At 42.9% G+C, this 22480-nt stretch overlaps 1 protein-coding gene across 1 annotated transcript in view; it reads left to right on the top strand.

The window, feature by feature from the left end:
* Positions 1-20870, top strand: part of ADAMTS8 (ADAM metallopeptidase with thrombospondin type 1 motif 8) — a 34475-nt gene extending 13605 nt beyond the window's left edge. The window contains exons 2-9 of the mRNA XM_060787545.2: positions 7786-8025; positions 8967-9099; positions 10574-10741; positions 13079-13377; positions 15051-15234; positions 16770-16942; positions 18322-18497; positions 19287-20870. Of these exons, the coding sequence (XP_060643528.2) occupies positions 7786-8025; positions 8967-9099; positions 10574-10741; positions 13079-13377; positions 15051-15234; positions 16770-16942; positions 18322-18497; positions 19287-20037 (2124 nt within the window). The 3' untranslated portion in view covers positions 20038-20870. The remainder of the gene's footprint in view (positions 1-7785; positions 8026-8966; positions 9100-10573; positions 10742-13078; positions 13378-15050; positions 15235-16769; positions 16943-18321; positions 18498-19286) is intronic.
* Positions 20871-22480: the final 1610 nt, after the last annotated feature.

Below are 22480 nucleotides of genomic sequence, written 5' to 3' on the forward strand. Positions count from 1 at the left end.
TCTGCGTGCCCTCATCTTTCTTTAAAAACCCTATCCTAGTTGACCCTACCTTGTTCATGCCCATCATTTTAAATTTTAATTATTACATTTGGCCCGGCCATAGGTTTTTAAATGCTGTATGTTATTGTTATTGCTGATTGCTTATTGTGTATTTTGTGTTTTTGTGTTTTATTTTAACTGTTTTGTATTGATCATTTGTTATCGCTTTTGTTTATTGATGTGCTGTGGGCTTGGCCTCATGTAAGCCGCACTGAGTCCCTTGGGGAGATGGTAGCGAGGTACAAATAAAGTTTATTATTATTATTATTATTATTATTATTATTATTATTATTATTACAACTCCCAAAATGCTTCAGCATTGACTGTGCTAGCTAGGGCTTCACTGAGTTTCAATCCATTGACATTTGGAGAGGCAGAGACAAGGAGGAGGAGAAAGCAAAGAGCTAAGTTCTTGTCTGCAATGATCAAGAAGTGGACAGGGATCTGAAAGAATGTTGGAAGCCAGAGAAAGGCATTTGCTTTAAAAGGCAAAATGCAAGAGAGTTGCGATCCTGGCAGGATGGAGAAGCAGTGTGCCAAAAAAGCGCTGCTCCTCGGCCTCTCCAGCTGCCTCATGCCCACTTGGCTGGGGCTCCTCTTGGCTACGTGTGACGAAATTCCTGGCATACACTTCAAACTGACGAAGGAGGTGTGATATTTGAGGTGGGAGCCAAGACCCTTGCAGAAACCAGCAGAAGTTGGGGAGATAGGCTGGTAAACAGTGCAACAGGCTATTCACTTCTCTGCCCTCTCTCCTCCAAGGCAAGCCATTCTGGAAAGCTGAATCTTATTAGCAGCGCTTCAATAGTGCCAGGGCAGCTTCTCAGTTCAGTCCTGTGTGGTCAGTTGCGGTTTGGCCTTCCCACAGGCATGATGTAGGCTTGCTTGCATCTCTGCTGCCAAAGAGACAACAGCAGATATGTGCATTTGCTCTTCTTCCTGCCTGATGCTTCTCAGGTGTGGGCTTACAACAGGTTGCAAATACACTGCCCGGAAGCTTCAGCTAGTTCAACGAGCGGCAGCCAGACTACTAACAGGAGCGGGGTACAGGGAGCATACTACTCCTCTGTTGCGTCAGCTCCACTGGCTGTCAATTAGCTTCCAAGCACAATTCAAAGTGCTGGTGTTGACCTATAAATCCCTAAACGACTCCGGCCCAGTTTACCTGTTCCGAACGGATTCTCCCCTATGAACCATCAAGGTTGTTAAGATATTCTGGAGGGGCCCTGCTCTCGGTCCCACCACCTTCGCAATCGTGTTTGGTGGGGACGAGGGACAGGGCCTTCTCGGTGGTGGCCCCTCGGCTCTGGAACGCTCTCCTGTTGGAGATTAGATCTGCCCCTTGCCTCCTGACCTTCAGAAAGCTGGTAAAATCTTGGATTTGGAATATGGCATTTGCAGAATGATGATCGAGTCAGTAACGGCTGCCCACACTGGCGGATGGTGATGAATTTGTGATTGTACTCTGACGACCTGGCTTTTGTAATTGTATGATATTGTGTGATCTGTATTTTAATGTAATTTTTATTAATGTATTATGATGCCATTATGTTTACTCTGTTTGTGTATGAATTTTCTGCTGTTAGCTGGCCTGAGTCCCTCTTCAGAGGTCGAGAAGACCACGTTATAAAAGCTCTAAATAAATAATGCATTTATTATTGTCGTTGCTAGTGTTGTTGCCTTCACTGCAAAAATTATTGTTCTTTTCCAATATACCTCTTGACTTAGACTTTTATAGAGCAACATAAATCAGTCTAAGGGTATTAACAGTCCAACTCCAATCTTGTGGTCTTGGATTTTGGCTGGTTGTGGTTTGTGGCAAGTGAGGCTGGACTGATTTATGCACTTAGTCATTTAGTGAAGCAGAAACTATTAGGAGACATGTTTTATTGAACCAAGCCATTAGAATCTAACTTGGCTAGCACCATCTCTGTGAAAATCTATATCAAAGGTTATACTGGCATTATGAAAAGGAATGGGATTTGGGGGGAGGTAGGTATGCATTTTATTTATGTACGCAAAATGTGTAGCCCATTACTGAATAATAAATAATAATGGTCTCATCTGCTTAAAATATTTTAGAGAATACTCATCAGCAAGTGCTAAGCTCACTCCACTGGAGTGCCAGATGGATTGTTTCCACTCCATTTCGGAGAGTGAGCCAAGTGAATGCCAAGGATATGAGTACAGTTCAGTGAGTCATTGTTTCGTGCCACATCTGTACACTCTTGCTTTTTGTTCAGGTGGAATTGACTCACTGTAAGAATTCCACAATTATTGTCACAACAACAAACCCATTGTAAGAAGTCTGATATGATGACCTTTTGTATTAAACTCTGACCTGAAGTTCAGGTCAATAAAATGCTGTTGAAACAGTCTTTGGGTGGTCATGAGGAAGTTCTCTCAGCGTCTTTCTTAGATGGTGTTAGTGTTGGAATGTAATCAGAAAAGCTCTTGGGGAGCAGAAGCAATTGAGGGAAGAATCCTATCTTGGTGGTGGAGAAGGTGCTTTGTATGCAGCTGGTCACGGTTCAAACTTTTGCCTCTTTCCTAGAATAGAGGTGGGAAGAGGTTTATGAACTGCAGTCAGACCTCAATATTTCTCATCATTTGCTATGCTGCTGGGACATGTGATCTACCCAACATCTGCAAGGCTAAATGACCCCCACCTGTATCCTAAATGGAGAAGGTAGAGAGCCAGAATAGTGCAGTGTGGAACTACAACTCTGAAGACCAAGGACAACCATTGAGACTCACTGTGGGTTACTCACACATTCTCGGCCTCAGAAAACCCCATAATAACTTCATCCTAGGGCAGTGGTTCTCAACTTTCCTAATGCTGTGACCCATTAATACAGTTTCTCATGTTGTGGTGACCCCCAAGCATAAAATTATTTTTGTTTGTTGTTACTCCATAACTTAATTTTGCTGCTGTTATTAATCATAGTGTACAAATCTGATATGTAGGATGTATTTTCATTCACTGGACTAAATTTGGCACAAATTCACGATATGTCCAAATTTGAATACTGGTCAGGTTGGGGAGGGGGGATTGATTTTGTTATTTGAGAGTTGTAGTTGCTGGGATGTATAGTTAACCTACCATCAAAGAGCGTTCCGAACTCCAACCACAATGGAATTGAACCAAATTGAACCTGATACACCCAAATTGGAATACGGGTGGGGTTGGAGAGTATTGATTTTGTTACATGGGAAATGTAGTTGCTGGGATTTATAGTTAACCAACAATCAAAGAGCATTCTGAACTCCACAACAATGGAATTGAACCAAACTTTGGCACACAGAACTCACATGACCAACAGAAAATACTGGTAGGGTTTGGTGGTCATTGACCTTGAGTTTTGAAGTTGTAGTTCAACTACATCCAGAGCAAACTGTGGACACAAATAGTGATAGATCTGGACCAAACTTGGCACGAATACTCAATATGCCCAAATAAGAACACTAGTGAAGTTGGAGGAAAATAGACCTTGACATTTGGGAGTTGTAGTTGCTGGGATTTAGTTTGCCTATAATCAAAGAGCATTCTGAACCCCACCAATGAGAGAATTAAGCAAAACTTCCCACACAGAACCCCCATGTCTTGAAGGGACTCACATGCGCGAGCCTCCCTCCAGCTTTGCACATAACAAATGAAAAAGATCTATGTCTGAAAACATTACTTATAATAGTTCATTTTTGTATTGCAGTCCACCCAAATTATTTAGCTAACATGACTCCTGGGAGCTTTGCACTGTTGAGCACTGGGGCAAGGAAATTGAGACATCAGCCTGTGAGGACAGGGACACAGTTCATTTTGGAGCCAGTCTGTTGTCCACACTCTGTCCAAAGTGCAGGGCTTCTCCAAAGTTTCCTAAGTTTTTTCCAACTGGGGCCCCTTCTACACAGCTGTATAAAATCCACGTTGAACTAGATTATATGGCAATGTGGACTCAGATAATACAGTTCAAAGCAAATATTGTGGATTATCTTGATATTCTGGATTATATGGTTGTGTGGAAGAGCCCTTACCTGAATATGGGGCTAAGGCTAGGGCCAATTCACCCTGTGTTAAGGACTAGAATGCACTGTTAAAACTGGATGTCATCTGGATATCTAGCTTTGATGTTTGGTTCACTTTGGGTCATAGACAAATTCCCAGCAAGGCAGAAATAAGTAGCAGGAGTAAGCAGGGAAAGAGAACTGGTCTCTTTCATCTGTCCTCAATTCTAGCCTATATAATTTAATTAAACAGGGATTCATGAATTTGCAAAGCAAAGAACATTACAAAGCAAAGTGAGGAACAAAGTGACCCTTTTCTGTTCCTCAGTTGCTTCATGGTTGTGTAACAACTACATTTTTGTCTTGTGAACGCGTTCCTATGGGCCAATGCCAAAAGGAGTCAGAATTCCGACTCGCTGATAAGATGTTAGCATCAGGCTTCGAAATAGCTGGCGTGCCTGCCATATGAAGTCATCTCCTCTCTGTCTCATTGACCCAAACATGAGGTGCTGTGGGGTAAACACTTGAGTGCGTACGCAAAGGGCCTGCATGGAAATAGGTCCCATTCACAAATATGTCACTGGTGTTTATCTCCCATGTAGCCTGCGGAAGGCAACGGTCGTCATAATACTCCCTGTAGTAAAACGCCTTCCTGTGTTTCTTGGAAATGGGCTGCTAGAATGAATGAATGTCCGTGCTGGATGCCTCCAAAGGTCCATCTGGTCTGGCATCCTGTTTCCATCAATGGTCAGTCAGATGCTTCTAAGTTGGTATATTCTAGGGAGGTAAAATCAAATAGCTTCCGGGGTTTTTTTTTACCCATGTCTATGGTTATGTCCAATTGCAGGGGGTGAGGAGTCCATGGCTAAGAGCAGACAAATGCCTTCACATCGGCTTTCAGTGCACATTTAAAAACATATGCTAAAGTCACTAAATGAAGGATCAATGGCTTCTATATTGGCCTGACCTAGTGAATTTCCCCTCACCCCAAATATATGCTTACCCTCTATCCCAGTGTTTCTCAACCTTCCTAATGCCGCGACCCCTTAACACAGATCCTCATGTTGTAGTGACCCCCAACCATAACGTCATTTTTGTTGCTACTTCATAACTGGAATTTCACTACTGTTATGAATTGTAATGTAAATATTTGATATGCGGGATGTATTTTCATGCACTGGACCAAATTTGGCACAAATACCCGAAACACCCAAATTTGAATACTGGTGAGGTTGGGGGGGGGGGGGGGAATGATTTTGTCATTTGGGAGTTGTAGTTGCTGGGATTCATAGTTCACTTACAATCAAAGAGCATTCTGAACCCCACCAACGACAGAATTGACACACAGAACTCCCATGATCAGCAAAAAACATTGGAAGGATTTGGTAGGCATTGACCTTGAATTTGGGAGTTGTAGTTCACCTACATCCAGAAAGTATTGTGGACCCAAACTTGACACAAATACTCAGTATGCCCAAATGTGAACACTGGCATAGTTTGGAGGGGAATAGATCTTGACATTTGGGAGTTGTCGTTGCTGGGATTTATAGTTCACCTACAATCAAAGAGCATTCTGAACCCCACCAATGATAGGATTGGGCCAAACTTCCCACACAGAACCCCCATGACCAACAGAAAAGACTGTGTTTTCTGATGGTCTTTGGCGACCCCTCTAACCCCCCCCCCCCCTTGTGCCCCCCCCCCCGCCCCAGGGGTCCCGACCCCCAGGTTGAGAAACACTGCTCTATCCTGATCCACCGGAGCTCCGGGTGGCACAATGTGCTAAACTTTTGTGCAGGCAGGACTGCTGATCAAAAGGTTAGCAGTTTGAATTTAGGGAGCGGTGTGAGCTCCCGTCTGTCAGCAGGGACATGAGGAAAACCTCTCACAGGATGGTAAAACATCAGGGCATCCCCTGGACAACATCCGTGTAAATAACCAGTGCTCTCACACCAGAAGCGACTTGCAGTTTTTCAAGTCACTCCTGACATGAGAAAAAACCATCCTGATCTTGAATTCTGGAAAAGTTTGTTTTATAACATAATAAAAGGTATTGTGCTAGTATGAATTTTGGATTTAGAGAACAGAGCAATCAGGGCAAAATGCTATACAGTGATTTGTAGAAAGTGAACAATCTCAAAGCAAACTGATACTGCAAGGGAAACATTTGTTCTCCCTGCCTCTACAAAGCAAACAATTATTCCTGTACTAATTCTTAATTAGGAATGTGCGGAGGAAGTGGGGAGGGAAAGTTGGCTAAAATTATGTACCATGACATCTTAATTTCTAAATTCATTTCAATACATGAGAACTTGAAATTGCCTGTCAGTTTTTGTTTTTGTTTTGTTTTGTTTTGTTTTGTTTGTGTCAGAAGCGACTTGAGAAACTGCAAGTCGCTTCTGATGTGAGAGAATTGGCTGTCTGCAAGGACATTGCCCAGGGGACACCCAGATGTTTGGATGTTTTTACCATCCTTGTGGGAGGCTTCTCTCATGTCCCTGCATGAGGAGCTGGAGCTGATAGAGGGAGCTCATCCGCACTCTCCCCGGATTCGAGCCTGTGACCTGTCGGTCTTCAGTCCTGCTGGTACAGGGGTTTAACCCACTGCACCACGGGGAGCTCCAGCCTGTCAGTTAAAGGATGATCACACCTCATGCAATTAGCTTGGCATCAAAAGTGTTTTTTAAAGATGCTCCGAGGGTAAAATTATGCACATGTGGTGCTTTTTGTCATGGCCTTGGGCTTGTACAATAAACTATTTTGTATTGTATTGTAAATAGGTCAGGTATATTCATGGAGCACAAATATATCAATGGTTACTAGTTGTCATGGTTATATGCTCTGTCCAGGATCTGGATGCCAGCTACGGAGGCAGAAGAGCAAGAGTGTTATTGCTCTTATCTCCTTCCCATAGTCTTCCCTTGTGTATCTGACTGAGCAGAGCAGATTTCTTGTGGATTTTATTATTTACTAGCCATCTCCTGCCACACATTGCTGGGCCCAGTCTGTGTTTGTGTTTTGTGTGTATATATGTGTGTATATGTGTGTGTGTATTTGTGTATATGTGTGTTTGCATATGTGTGTGTGTGGATTTGCACATGCATTGTAATGTATTTTGGGGGTTTTGGGGTTTGTTTGTTTTTTTGCTTTTGAGGTCTCTTCTGCTGTGTTTTTCAGTGTTTTTATGAGTGATGGTTACTCGTTGGCCTGATAGGTGTCTTGTGTCCAAATTTGGTGTCAATTCTTCCAGTGGTTTTTGAGTTATGTTAATCCCACAAACGAACATTACATTTTTATTTATATAGATTTGACCACAGTTAAATATATTCTGGACATTTTATTTCTAATCCTGGAGAAAGCTGGAGCTTGTATATGATGCTTTACTAGGAAACACTATTGTCCTCCTACAATTCTGCGGAAAACACTGCCTACACCAAACTTTGTAATCTAAAGAGTAAATAAAAACAAAGATGTTATTTTTGTCTTTTGTGTTTATTTCCATTTGGTTCATGACAAACCAAAGCCTTATCTCAATGTTTCTCAAACTTTGGTCTTCTGGGTGTTTTGGACTTCAGCTCTCAGAATGCCTGACTCTTGGCCAAGTTGGCAAAGGCTTTGGTTTGTTGATGTCCAAAATCACTGGAGAGCAAGGTTTGGGAATCACTGTCTTAACCTCTATAGCTTTGTCTGCTTGCAGGATATTTACCTGATGTGTCATTTCTTTTATCCGTTGCCATCTTTCAGAATCATATCCTCACTTTAATGTCTGTAGCTGCTCAAATCTACAAACACCCCAGCCTGAAGAACTCTATCAATTTGGTGGTAGTGAAGGTGCTGCTGGTGGAAGACGAGAAGGCTGGGCCGGAGGTCTCGGACAACGGAGGGCTCATGCTGCGTAACTTCTGCAACTGGCAACAGCAGTTCAATCCTGCAAGCGACCGTCACTCCGAACACTATGACACAGCAATCCTCTTGACAAGACAGGTATGGAAAAGGCCTGCTGGCAGACTCCCTCAGGTGCATTCAGGCTGAACTGGGGGAAGGACAGAGAAGAATCTATTTATTGCCTAGGTCCTGTTCTTTCAGGACTAACCCATGCATTGTACTGTGCTCACTTGGTCATCTAAAGGTGATTCTGGCTTAATACTGGTGACCAGGTATTATTAACACAGTTTAACACCACTTTAATTACGATGGATCAATACTATGAAAGCATAGGAGTGGTAGTTTTACAAGGTCTTTAGCTCACTCTACCAAAGAGTGCTATTGCCTCACCAAATTCCGACTCCTATGATTCCATAGCATTGACGCATGGCAGTTAAACTGGTATCAATCTGCATTAATTCTTCAGTTGTGTGACCTTTACAAACCTGAAATATATCTGGAATGGGGATAGGGGAGACTCTGTACTGACACCATCATGTCTAAATAAAATCGTCCATACAAACTCAAAGCCCACCAGAGATACGTCAAGGCCTTTTGGCATCTGCTTGGTCCCAAAACATAACATCCAGATGACTACCCCATACCAATAAATACCAATTTTCTGCCAATTAGAATAAAAAGAAATTAAAACATACATTCATCCATACGGGACAGTTAAAATCTTCATGGTGGCTTTAAAAGATGAGTGATATCAAAAGAGGTCTTCAAACCATGTATGAATAAAATGATATTTATTTGATCTATTGTAAATTGTTGTTTTTTCTATGTTTTGTACACCGCCACGAGTCGCCCTTGGGCTGAGAGTGGCGGTTAACAAGTGCAAATAATAAATAAATAAATAAATAAATAAGAACACTTTGGGGCAGAGGGAAATTGATCCGACCAATATCTGATTCCATATATGTGTGTAAGAATATTCACTAGGAAAATCACAGGAGTCTTACAAGTATTTTACATCTCACATTTTTCTTTACTTGCAGGATTTCTGTGGACACCAGAGCTGCAGTACTCTTGGAGTGGCTGAGACTGGCACCATGTGTGACCCCAACAAAAGCTGTTCTGTGATTGAAGATGAGGGCCTCCAGGCTGCCTACACTTTGGCCCATGAACTAGGTAGCTACCCTGCCCATAGAGATAGGTTGTGCCAGAATCAAAAGATGTTTCCTGGATCATACCTACTTACCTAGGTGTCAAATTATTCTCAAAATCAAGTGTGTGGCAGAAAATAATAGCTCAGGAGGGAAAACAGAATAGTTTCACTGAGTGAAATATGCAAGAATAAGCACGCCATCACCCAAGTACCATCCCATGTGGCACAAAGTGTGTTTTGTGCTCATGGGTATTTTAAAATGTCAAATATGGATGTTGTCATAGAGACATATCTGCTGTAATTCTCAAACCGTATTCTAAGACTTTCTGGGAGAACATTCATATCTTACAAAACCATTACAAAATGGTGGCGCAATGGGTTAAAGCGCTGAGCTGCTGAACTTGTTGACCAGAAGGTTGCAGGTTGACCAGAAGGTCACAGAGTGGGGTGAGCTCCCACAGTTAGCCCCAGCTTCTGACAACCTAGCAATTTGAAAAAGATGCAGATGTGAGTAGATCAATAGATACTGCTTAAGTGGGAAGATAACGGTGCTACATGCAGTCATGCTGGCCACATGACCTTGGAGGTGTCTACGGACAATGCCAGCTCTTCAGCTTAGAAATGGAAATGAACACTAAGCTGTAGAGTTTGACACGACTGGACTTTTCCCATGTCATGGGAAAAACTTTACCTTTACCTATTCTAAGGCTTTTTGGGAGAACACTCATATCTTCTAAAACCATTACTCATATATATATATATATATATATATATATATATATGATACTGATCCCATTTTGCCGAGCCCCCGGTGGCGCAGTGGGTTAAACCCCTGTGCCGGCAGGACTGAAGGCTGACAGGTCACAGGTTTGAATCCGGGGAGAGGCGGATGAGCTCCCTCTATCAGCTCCAGCTCCTCATGTGGGGACATGAGAGAAGCCTCCCACAAAGATGATAAAAACATCAAATCATCCAAGCGTCCCCTGGACAACGTCCTTACAGAAGGCCAATTCTCTCATACCAGAAGCGACTTGCAGTTTCTCAAGTTGCTCCTGACACGATAAAAAAAATCTCATTTTGCCAGTGGAGTGATATTTCAGTATGGCTTTTGCTCCGCTGTTTCTTAGAAGAGTTATGTTGGTAATCCATTTAGTATTTAAAGTCATGCTGTGTCATTAATTTTGTAGAATGCTTCAGCCTTAGTAAAGACTATGGATGCCTTCACACTACACACATACAACACTATGATTCCACTTTAACTGCTATGATATCATCGTACCAACGTCTGGGATTTACAGTTTAGGGAGGAGTACTTAGAATTCTCAGCTAGAGAGCTGTAGTGCCCCACTAGACTACAAACTCTAGGACTATACAGTACGACCTCCATATCTACACGATCAGGATTTGATGTTTATATACATCCGAGAAAGTGTGTCATCTCTTGGCCTTTTCTAGGTCCATCTATTGACTTCTCCTTTCTGTTTTCTCCTATTCCAGGGCACGTACTCAGCATGCCCCACGATGATCACAAGACCTGTGAGAGACTCTTTGGGAGTTTGGGAAAGCATCACATGATGGCTCCTCTCTTTATCCAACTTAACAAAACTCTGCCATGGTCACCATGCAGTGCCATGTACATCACAGAATTTTTGGATGGAGGACATGGTAAGGATCATTTCACTATCCATTTGGGATTGTTTGTTGCTGGGACTATTCTACTGATGTTCACTATTAGAGAGATGAGTAGAGATGAGTGTCCCTATGATCTGGGAAGGAACATATTACTTTGGACATATTCCATTGTTGACAATAGCTGACGAGGCTTCTGGAGGTGGTTCAAAAGCCAAAAACGGGTGGTATTTAATCCATTCATTTGATTTATATCATGTGTTCCTCCTCAAAGTGAAATTCCATGAAATTCACACCATGATTCACTAAAACAATATATAAGCAACTTCATGAGTTATAGAACAGGTGGGTAAAACATTACAATTAGTGGTACTATTATTACAAAATTAAATAATCCGTGATATTAAAATAATTGCTGAATGGAACACAATTTAAAACTACATCTCATCCTCATGGTCAGTCTCACCAAGGTCATCATATTTCTATTTTCTATATATCTGTGTAGAAGCTGGTGAAGAAAGCTGATAGGAAAAAAATCAATTTGTGGACAATATGGCCCAGAGAAGAGTTTTATGGATACCATAAATGGTTAATAGAACAAATGAATGGATCTCAGAGCAAACCAAGCTCATTTTTTTGCAAGTAAAGAAAACCAGTGTTTCTCAACCTTCATAAGGCCGCAACCCCTTAATACCGTTCCTCATATTGTTGTGACCCCCAACCATAACATTTTTTTGTTGCTACTTCAGAAACGTAATTTTGCTACTGTTATGAATCGTAATGTCAATATCTGATATGCAGGATGTATTTTCGTTCACTGGACCAAATTTGGTACAAATACCTGATACACCCAAATTTGAATACTGGTGGGGTGGGGGGGGGGGTTGATTTTGTCAGTTGGGAGTTGTAATTGCTGGGATTTATAATTCACCTACAATCAAACAGCATTCTGAACTCCACCAATAATGGAATTGAACCAAACTTGGCACACAGAACTCCCATGACCAACAGAGAATACTGGAAAGGTTTGGTGGGCATTGACCTTGAGTTTTGAAGTTGTAGTTCTCCTACATCCAGAGAGCACTGTGGACCCAAACAAAGATGGATCTGGACCAAACTGGGCACGAAATATGCCCAAATGTGAGAGAAATATGCCCAAATGTGAACGCTGGTGGAGTTTGAGGAAAATAGACTTTGACATTTGGGAGTTGTAGTTGCTGAGATTTATAGTTCACCTACAATCAAAGAGCATTCTGAACCCCACCAATGATAGAATTGGGCCAAATGTCCCATACAGAATCCCCATGACCAATATAAAATACTGTGTTTTCCGAATGGGCTTTGGTGACCCCTCTGACACCCCCTCGCGACCCCCGTCCCCAGGAGTCCGGACCCCCAGGTTGAGAAACGTGGGATTAAACTAAAAATGTCATACTGGGTTGAAGCAAACAAGAACAACAACTGATTAAAATCCTCTAAAACCATTTATTTTTGAAACAGCTACCTGAATTTTAAAAGGTCTTTGCTTTTTGGAGAAAAGGAGTAGAATTTCTGTCTCCTTCTCTTTCTGATAACCTCCCTCCCTTTCATTTCTTTCTCCCATTTCCTTATTACCACTACTCTTAGCCATGAATACATATATTAGAAATGAGTTCACAAAACATCAGTTGACATAGCACCTTTCTGGGTACTTCTTCCTTTCTCAGTAACAGGTTTTACATATTACTTTGTCCATGTATTTAGCTATTACCAAACAAGATAATCAACATTTGGGCTGAAATCTTTTTGATTATTCCTAGCTAGAGTCTTGGTGGCACAGTGGGTTGAACTACTGAGTTGCTAAACTTGTTTACCAAAAGGTCACAGGTTCTAATTTGGAGAGCAGCGTAAGTTCCTCCTGTCAGCCCCAGCTTCTGCCAACCTAGCAGTTTGAAAACATGCAAATGTGAGTAGATCAATAGGTACCACTTCTGCGGGAAGGTAATGACACTCCATGCAGTCATGCCAGCCATATGACCTTGGAGGTGTCTATGGACAACACCGGTTCTTCGCTTAGAAATGGAGATGAGCATCAATCTCCAGATTTGGACATGACTGGACTGAATGTCAGGGGAAAACCTTGACCTTTTCCTTAGCTAGAGTAGAACCATCCATTAAATCAATTGTTGAATGGTGAGTCAACATACACCTAAATACAATGAATCATTGGATTTACACTGAGCAGGTTAAGTTTTTGAACTATTGTCTCCCTTTTTGCTGCTATTCCCCAATTTGGCTCCTTCAGGACAGAACCTCTCTCTTTTGGTTTACAATTAAACAACAACGTTAACACAACCTGCACTACAACCTTCTCATACTTTTCTCACTCAATAGGTGACTGTCTGCTTGATGAACCAGCTGAGCCTATTGCCTTCCCCACAGACCTCCCCGGCCAAGTGGCCTTATATAACTTGGATCGTCAGTGCCAACAAATCTTCGGCAAAGAGTTCCAACATTGCCCAAATGCCTCTCAGGAGGACATCTGCTCCCAGCTCTGGTGCAAGATGGAAACAGGGGAGCGCCTGTGCCACACCAAAAATGGCAGCTTGCCTTGGGCAGATGGAACGCCTTGTGGAGAGGAGAAGATGTGCTTGGATGGCCGTTGTGTAGCGCAGGATGCCGTGATTCCTGAGGTAATCTCATAGTAGGAATCAGGCTACTCTTCCATGGGGCACTGGTGCAAATCCTCTTCCCATTGTTGTAATAAAATGCATTAGAAGGAGTCTGAACTTGAACCAGAAGGATTGGCATGGGGAAGAGATGCATCATCTTTCCTCTTGGGTCATTTCCAAGAAATATAGACCAATGTTTCTTAAGCTATGGGTCCTGGCCTCAAAAGGGGATTCCCTTAGTTCAATGTTGGGGTTCTGAAAAATTTGGAAACTGTTAAGTTTTCTGAATACCACCTAATGGCTGTTTCAGACATTTTATTTATTTATTTACAGTATTTATATTCGGCCGTTCTCACTCCGCAGGGGACTGAGGGCGGATTACAATGCACATATACATGGCAAACATTCAGTGCCATTTAGACATACAACCTATATAGACAGACACAGAGGCAATGTAACATTCCAGCTTTTCCGGCTTCATGAGGGTATGCTTGGTTCTGGCCACAGGGGGAGCTGCTGCTTCACTATCCACGTGTGACACCAAGTCCTTCGATGGAGTACTTCCTCATTCTTCTGTAGGCTGCTGGAAGGTTTTATGGCATCATAAATTTATTATTTATTTATTTGTTACCATATTTATATACCGCCTCTCTCAGCCTGAAAGTGGACTCGGGGTGGTTTACAATCAGCAATCAGTGCCTCCAACATGTAAAATATAGTTTAAAACATTAACATATAATTTATTTATTTCTCGTGTCAGGGGCAACCAGACAATTGTATTACATTTCTAACAGAACAAAACCAACAAACAAACCAAACACAAAATTTGCAAGCTTGGTAGTTAATTAAATGTCCTTTGACCAGTATCTGGCCACTTGGAGTGCCTCTGGTGTTGCCACAAGAAGGTCCTCCATTGTGCATGTGGCAGGGCTCAGGTTGCATTGCAGCAGGTGGTCTGTAGTTTGCTCTTCTCCACACTCGCATGTCGTGGATTCCACTTTGTAGCCCCATTAATATATAATAGAAACTATATAAAAGCAGTAGAAACAATAAAACACCATAAAACAGGAGTCCTCAGCGTCTCATTACTAAAATCATTTTCCCGTCGTTTCAGACATTTTATTTATTTATTTATTTATTTATTTATTTATTTATTTACAGTTTTTATATTCCGCCCTACTCACCCCTCAGGGGACTCGGGGCACATAAATTTGTTAAATTAGCCTCCCTTCATAAAGCGGTCCCTAAATTTCCTACTTGACAGATGCAACTGTCTTTCAGGCTGCATAGGTCAATAGCAAGCTACACTGTTAATGGTCGGGAGCTTACTCTGACCCGGGCTGGCTTTGAACTCATGACCTCTTGGTCAGTAGCAATTTAATGCAGTTGGCGACTAACTAGCTGTGCCACAGCCTGGTCCGAATGTGTTGTGCGGTGTTTACAGTAGACACTGCAGAAGATGCTTCAGCTGTACTTCATGAAAAGGAAAATGAGACAAAATGATTTGTCATCAGTAAAAGTTTGGTTTTTATACCTATTTTATATACCTATATACCCAGGGTCACATGAAGATTTCTCAGGTGAAAAGGGGTCCTGATTAGTTTTCCCATTGTGATGATTTTCTTCCTGAGGACAGTCTTCCAGTAGCAAATCGCAAAGGAGATGAGCCATAACCTGAGATTTCTGTCTTTCAGCCTCCGGTGGATGGAAACTGGGGTCCCTGGAGCTCTTGGGGACCGTGTTCCAGGACCTGTGGTGGAGGAGTGCATTTCTCCTACAGAGGCTGTGACAGCCCCGTGCCTAAGAATGGGGGCAAATACTGTGAGGGCCAAAGAGTCCAATATGAGTCATGCAACACAGAAGAGTGCCCACCTAATGGTAAATATCAACTGTTTATAAGTGGAGGTCATGTTGTACTGCATTGCAAGTAGTGTTGTTCAATGCGACTAGCCCTCCTTGTAATGAGGGCATAACAACGTCTCCGTTCAAAATGAATGTGACAGAAAAGAATGTGGTTAATGGAAGGGTATACCAAACATTTCCTAGTTGTTTTCTAGGGCATTTGGAAATGTATTAAAGCATTGAAAAGACTTTAAGGAGAATAATAATGTTTCATCAACACTTTTTATTTCTATCTACCCCAAAAGCAGTAATTAACATAGCATGCATTGCAATGAGATATATTCATCCCAAGTTGCAACATTTGTTTAGGATTTATGTCAATGGGCACTTTGGTTGTACTTACTTAGGCGATCCCTTGTTGTCCGAGTAGGATTGTCTTCCAATATCGGTGTCCTGGCAGTGGGTCCGTAGGTGACTGTGGAGCCCTATTCTTGATCTGCATCTTCTCCCACAGTGAGGGCATTGGTTTCCAAGTGGAAGGCGGTCCCGGTCAGGGTTGGCTTGACACGCCTTCCTCTTGGCATGTTTCTCTCTTTCGCCCTCCATTCGTGCCTCTTCAAATTCTGCAGCACTGCTGGTCACAGCATCTTTAAATCTTTAAATCTCTTTTCCTGCCCACCAACATTCTGTTTTCTGTTCTTGAGTTCAGAGTAGAGCAACTGCTTTGGGAGAAGGTGGTCGGGCATCCGGACAATGTGGCCAGTCCAGTGGAGTTGATGGCAGAGGGCCATTGCTTTAATGCTGGTGGTATTTGCTAATTCCAGCATTTTGACATTTGTCCGCTTGTCTTCCCAAGAGATTTGCAGGATTTTTTGGAGGCAACGCTGATGGAATCATTCCAGGAGTTGCATATGATGTCTGTAGATAGTCCATGTCTCGCAGGTGTATAGCAGGGTTGGGAGGACAATCGCTTTATAAACAAGCACCTTGGTATCCCTATGGATGTCTCGGTTTTCAAACATTCTTCATTTGGAAAAATGCTGCACTCGCAGAGCTCAGGTAGTGTTGTATTTTGGTATCAGTGTTGACTTTTGTGGAGAGGTGGTTGCCAAGGGAGCGGAAATGGTCAACATTTTCTAATGTTACACCATTAAGCTATATTTTTGGCATTGGAGAGGGATTGGCTTGTGACTGCTGGAAGAGCACTTTGGTTTTCTCGATGTTCAATGACAGGCCGAGCTTCTCGTATGCTTCTGCGAAGGTGTTTAGAGTGGCTTGTGGGTCTTCTTCTAAATGCGCACAGACAACATTGTCATCAGCATATTGGAGTTCTATAACAGATGTTGTTGTAACCTTGGTTTTGGCTTTCAGTCTGCTGAGGTTCAATAGCTTACCATGTAGTCATAACAGCAATAGCCAACAGCCACTCAGCAATAATCATTCAAAACTTTCAGGTCAGGGATATGAAATGCAATTATAATCCAACTATAGGTTTGAAGTGGAACATGATAGTTCTCCACGTCCATGTTTTCAGTGATGTGTGTTTCTAATCCTCTTCCATTTCTTTGTAGACAAGAGCTTTCGAGAGCAACAGTGTGAAAAATATAATAGATACAACTACACAGACATGAATGGGAATCTGCTGGAGTGGACCCCTAAGTATGCAGGCGTATCACCTCGGGATCGCTGCAAGCTGGTCTGCCAGGCTAAGCGAGGGAATGAATTCAAAGTGTTTGAGACTAAAGTAAGAACTCTCTTTTTGCATCCACTGTCATGCTTTGAGGGTGACCACAAAAGCTCTCGGGCACTTAAAACACTCTGAAGGTTCCCTCTTTCTCTGTGTGACTATGGCATTCATCATGCAAGGCAGGGAAATTGCAATTACAGCATTACTTGGACTTCTCACTCCTTCCTTGCTGATCTTCTGGTAGGAGAATGGGTGGAAAGCACTTCAATTACAAATACAAATCATCTGCTAATAATCCCCATTTGTAAAAAGAAATACCTCTCACCAGGAGAGCAGCAGGAAAGGATTGAGGTTACATGATAAATCCAAAGCAAAGATGCTTTTGTCCTGCTGTAATTGCAATTCGCTGATCTTGTGTGATAAATTCCTATGAGTACTTCCATTCTTTCCTGGACATGTGGAAGTCACTTTTCTTACTTACATACTTAGGCGATCCCTTGTAGCTTGAGGATGATGGTCCTCCAAGTGTAGTGTCTTGATGGTGGGTCCGTAGGTGGCTGTGGAGCCCTATTCTTGACCCACAGTGAGGACATCAGTTTCCAGGTGGAAGGTGGTCCCGGTCATGGTTGGCTTGATGTGCCTTCCTCTTGGCACATTTCTCCCTTTCAACTTCCATTCATGCCTCTTCAAATCTGCAGCACTGCTGGTCACAGCTGACCTCCAGTTAGAGTGCTCACTTTTCTAGGGCAGTGGTTCTCAACCTGGGGTCCCCAGATGTTTTTGGCCTTCAACTCCCAGAAATCCTAACAGCTGGTAAACTGGCTAGAATTTCTGGGAGTTGTAGGCCAAAAACATCTGGGCACCCCAGGTTAAGAACCACTGTTCTAGGGGTAATGGAACAGCCCAAGCAAGTTGGCGAGGAACTCCAGCCAACCTGAACCCGAGACCATAACTTTACTCTTTACCATAACTGAGACCACCAACTTCACTTGTAAGTTGGTGGTCTCAGGTTCGGTCCACAGCTTTTCCAGGCTGGGTAGGAAAAAGACCTGTCTGAAATCACAGAGAGTGTTTTCCACTTAGCATGGATAATACTGAGAAAGATTCTTTAATTCAGCATAAAGCAGATTCCTACAGGAATTCACCTTGATGGTGTGGATGATCAATATGCCAACGGCTGTAACTTAAGTCAGGAAAATTACATTGACGATGCGGGCAAGCAGTATAAAGGTTGCCACTCACAAAGCAAAATTCTCCTACAACTGGCAGTAGGATGGAGTTTCTAAATAGCACTTGCAACTGGCATTAATATGACAGGAAGGAAACACAGAAGGAAGCCACTTGTAAATGAAACATCGATCATAGCCATTGGAAGATCTGTCATGCTGTGATAGACAATATGTTCTTACTTTGTTTTTCTTTTATATATATATCAGGTGATTGATGGGACCGTCTGTGCACCGGATACCCTCTCTGTTTGTGTACATGGTCAGTGCATCAAGGCTGGCTGTGACCACATTATTGGGTCACTGAAGAAATTAGACAAGTGTGGGGTTTGCGGTGGCAATGGTTCGTCTTGCAGGAAAATAACTGGTTCACTCAACAGATCCAAGTAAGAGACACACTGGATCAGCTTCAGTTGATCCAAGTAATTCAAAGGAGGGGGGGGTGGAAGTGTAAAGGACGGCTGCCTAGGGCTGATTTGCATCCTTATTTAGTATGCTTCTGAAGCTGAGATTTAAGCATATTTCTTCCTAAGCACAAGGTTATATATATCAGTCAGGCATTGGCTCGGTGACAAAATGCAGCTGAGCTAAGGAATCCAAGAAGGACAGCTTTGGCAAGCATACTAAACCAGAAGTTTGCCAGCTTCCTTTGCTTGGGATAATGGATGAGGCACCTGCAAGTGTGATGTGATGCCCAAAGTTCTTCTCAAAACAGAATAACAATATTTCTTTATTGCTTTGAGTTTTCCTTTTACAGTAGTGTTTAAGAAGAATTCTTAGTCCTATCCCACTTATGATCCAAACATGCTTTTGTCTTCTCTGCCCAATTTTCTTCTTACTCCCAAAATCAAATAGATATATGTCAAGAGTGCTGTGCCAAATGTAGCAATATTACTAAGTTAAACAGTGCCTTCAATAATCCTAGGACCTAACAGTTAGGTGATGACATTGGGATTATGTTGAAGGCTCTTATTTCCCACCTTAAATAATCAAATACTTCTCAAAGTCCCTGGAGTAAGGTAACAGTTTAAGTATCAGTCTACAGTATAAGTATTTGTCACAGATTGTAAGAGTTAGATTCAGAAACCAGATTTTTTTCTTGACATATCAACAAAAATATTCTTGTGCACCTTGCCTATATCTGAGGGTAACAACAATCTCTTTGGTCCCTATAGGTTTGGGTATAATGACATTGTCACAATTCCTGCGGGAGCAACCAACATTGATATCAAGCAACACAGCCGCCGAGGGGTGAGGCACGATGGGAACTATTTAGCTTTGAGGGCACTGGATGGTAAATACCTCTTGAATGGAAACTTCACTGTTTCTGCCATGGAACAAGACATTTTCATGAAAGGGACTGTCCTGAGATACAGTGGCTCCCTTACAACCCTGGAACGCCTTCAGAGTTACCAGCGACTCCCAGAACCCATTACTGTCCAAGTGCTGTCAGTTTCCAGTGAGATGTTCCTCCCCAAGGTATTCCCTTCTCCAAAGGTGAGGTACACCTTCTTTATCCCCAAGGACACCTACTTTAGCAAGCAGAAGAGCAAGGAGAAGAGCTTGGCCAATGTCATCAAACCCATGTTGACATCGCAGTGGGTGCTGGGAGACTGGTCTGAGTGCTCCAAATCCTGCGGCTCCGGATGGCAGAGACGAACAGTTGAATGCCTAGACGTAGATGGTCAGAGCTCCTTGACCTGTGACAAGGGCCTCAAGCCAGAGGACATCAAGCCCTGCAGCGACCTCCCATGCCCGATCTGGCAGATGGGGCCTTGGTCCCCCTGTTCCCAGACGTGTGGAGTTGGAGTGCGGACACGAAGTGCCTTGTGCACTGACTATGTGGGGAAGCCTATTGCCTCAGAGAAATGCAGCTCACCACGTCCACCGCCAGCCACCAGTCCCTGCATGCTCCAGGAGTGCTGAGGCAAAACCAAAAGTCTGACACATGAGAGGCATGTGTAACATAGGCTAACTACTAACCCAAACCCAGGCTTGGTCTGGCCAAGCAGGGCTGTAGGTTTTAAAGGCAGATGTGCACTAACTGGCCTGAAGAGGCCCTTGCCAGGTAGATCTATTGAAAGATTAGGAGGCATTGAAGGTCAGCCACTCTTTCTTTCCCTCTTTCTTCTTCCTGCTTTGCCTTCCTCCAAAGTGACATCTACCTCAGTGGGGGGAAATGGCATGGGAGTTTTTGACTTTTTAAAATTTTCTTCAGGGAGCTGGGGATTATGGGCTTATATTTAACAACTATGAAAAATAGAAATGTCTCTTAGGTGTGAGCAGAAGGTAGATGAACCAATAAGATCCAGCTACACTCCAAAATCTTTCCTCTTTCCCAGGGTGTGCCACCTTAATAATCTGGAGAGGAGCAACAAAGGCTGGTCTGAGTGGCAACTAAACCACTTTCTACAGCACTTGTCCTTCTCCTCTGTGCCTCCTAGGCTGCTTCCAAAGATGGCCTGAATCTCACCTACAATTCCTACAAGTCTCTTTGTGGATCTTATCACAAAGCCATCACTTCTGATGGAATGATGACTTTCATTATTATGCATCTCAAACACCAACAAGGGCCTATAACTTTTAACTCAGCATCAATAGACGTGTCTCCTGGTCAGTGAGATTCATCTGGAATAACTACCTTTCCTGCTCTCGCCTTACGTTTATGAAGCTATAGAATGAGGCTGGGGATGCAAACCTGTTTCACAGGCTTTTGACCAGGTTGAGTGAAGGCTTGCATAAAGCTTCTAAGGTAAACATGAGAAGTTCCTCCTTTCTGTGGCTTGTTAGATCTCGCCTGCAGTTGACTCGTCCTCCAGGAGACTGGAATAGCACCCCCTTTTAGAGTGTGTTACAGGAAATGGCATTGCCATGTCTAAGGTGAGTCCCCACCCATAGCGCTTTACATCTTCTGGGGCGGGGGGGGGGGGGGGGGATATAGTAAAGCCATAACTTTGAAAACAAATGGAGAACATGCCACCTACTCTCTTTCTTTTTTGTGGAGTTGGGTACGATTGACTTCATTTCTTCTCCCTCTACCCATCTTTTAAGACATGGCCACAGAACTAGTAAATATGACTAAAGTCCAATAATTCTTGCTTTGCTTGTTTTGTTTTGCTTTCAAGAGATTAACCAAGTGACAATCTTATCAACCAATGTCTTCTTGAGGTCTGAAAGTAACATCCCATATTTGAGCCTGGCCTTCTTTAGATGTGTGGCATCATGCTCACAGAGGATTTAAAAAAAAACAAACCATATTAATTAAATCCAGTCTATGCTTTTGAGACAGATAGAGTTTATTTTCATAGTTTGCCCAGATTTTGAAAAGAACTTGGAAAGAGCCAGCAGCGTTTCCATTTCTGGCATTGGTTGTGTTCCTTATTAAGATATATGTTCCTTGACTTCACTATCAATATCTTTCCATCTCAGTGAAGTGGAGCCCCCAGGGGCGCAGTGGGTTAAACCCTTATGCCGACAGGACTGAAGGTTCAAATCCGGGGAGAGTGCAGATGAGCTCCCTCTGTCAGCTCCAGCTCTCCATGAGGGAACATGAGAGAAGCCTCCCACAAGGATGGTAAAACATCAAAACATCCCGGTGTCCCCTGGGCAACATCCTTGCAGATGGCCAGTTCTCTCACACCAGAAGCAACTTGCAATTTCAGTTGCAGTCCCTCCTGACATGAAAAAAACCCAGTGAAATAGCATTCTAATGGCATCCCACTCAATGTATACCTGGTCACCCATGTGACTATATTAGGGAGGAGAAAGAAGTCGCTATATGGCTACTGTGCTGATGCTAATATAGCCAAGGGAAATAACAGACACAACTGGAGGAGGAACTGTTATTTAGAAAATATCTGTGCTCATCAGAATAACTGGTTTCTTCCTGGGTTGAATTCAGCATTAAGTAAGTCAGATATCTTTAGACAGAGTCCTCTCTCAGGAGAGAGGTTGTGTTTCTGCCTTTACTCCAGAGCCATAACTTGCTCATTCATCTCCATCACGGTCATTATCCTGTATTTGTCTCTCCTTTGCCATCTGCTGCTGAGCAGGCAAATAGTCTTCCTGACTGAGGTGGGAGCTCTTCCTTCCCAACCAGGAGCTTGGCCAAAACAGAACAGAACAGCCAAAATATCTCTCTCTGACCCAGACTGTCTGGCCCAAGGGTAGACACCCAATCAGCCCATGAACTTTCGCCCTTTCCAGCAAGTTGCCTTCAAGTGAACTTGTACCAGGACAAAAAGATCCTAGCAGCGAGAGGTGTCTTAGAAAAGATCTGCAAGGCAACTGAGAAGTGTTGTATTTGGAGGCCTTTGAGAACAGCATGTGCCTGTATGTGCCTTCAAGTTGCTTGTCAGCTTATGACAAA

This window comes from Anolis sagrei, chromosome 7 (genome assembly GCF_037176765.1).
Source record: "Anolis sagrei isolate rAnoSag1 chromosome 7, rAnoSag1.mat, whole genome shotgun sequence".
In the NCBI taxonomy this organism is placed as follows: domain Eukaryota; kingdom Metazoa; phylum Chordata; class Lepidosauria; order Squamata; family Dactyloidae; genus Anolis; species Anolis sagrei.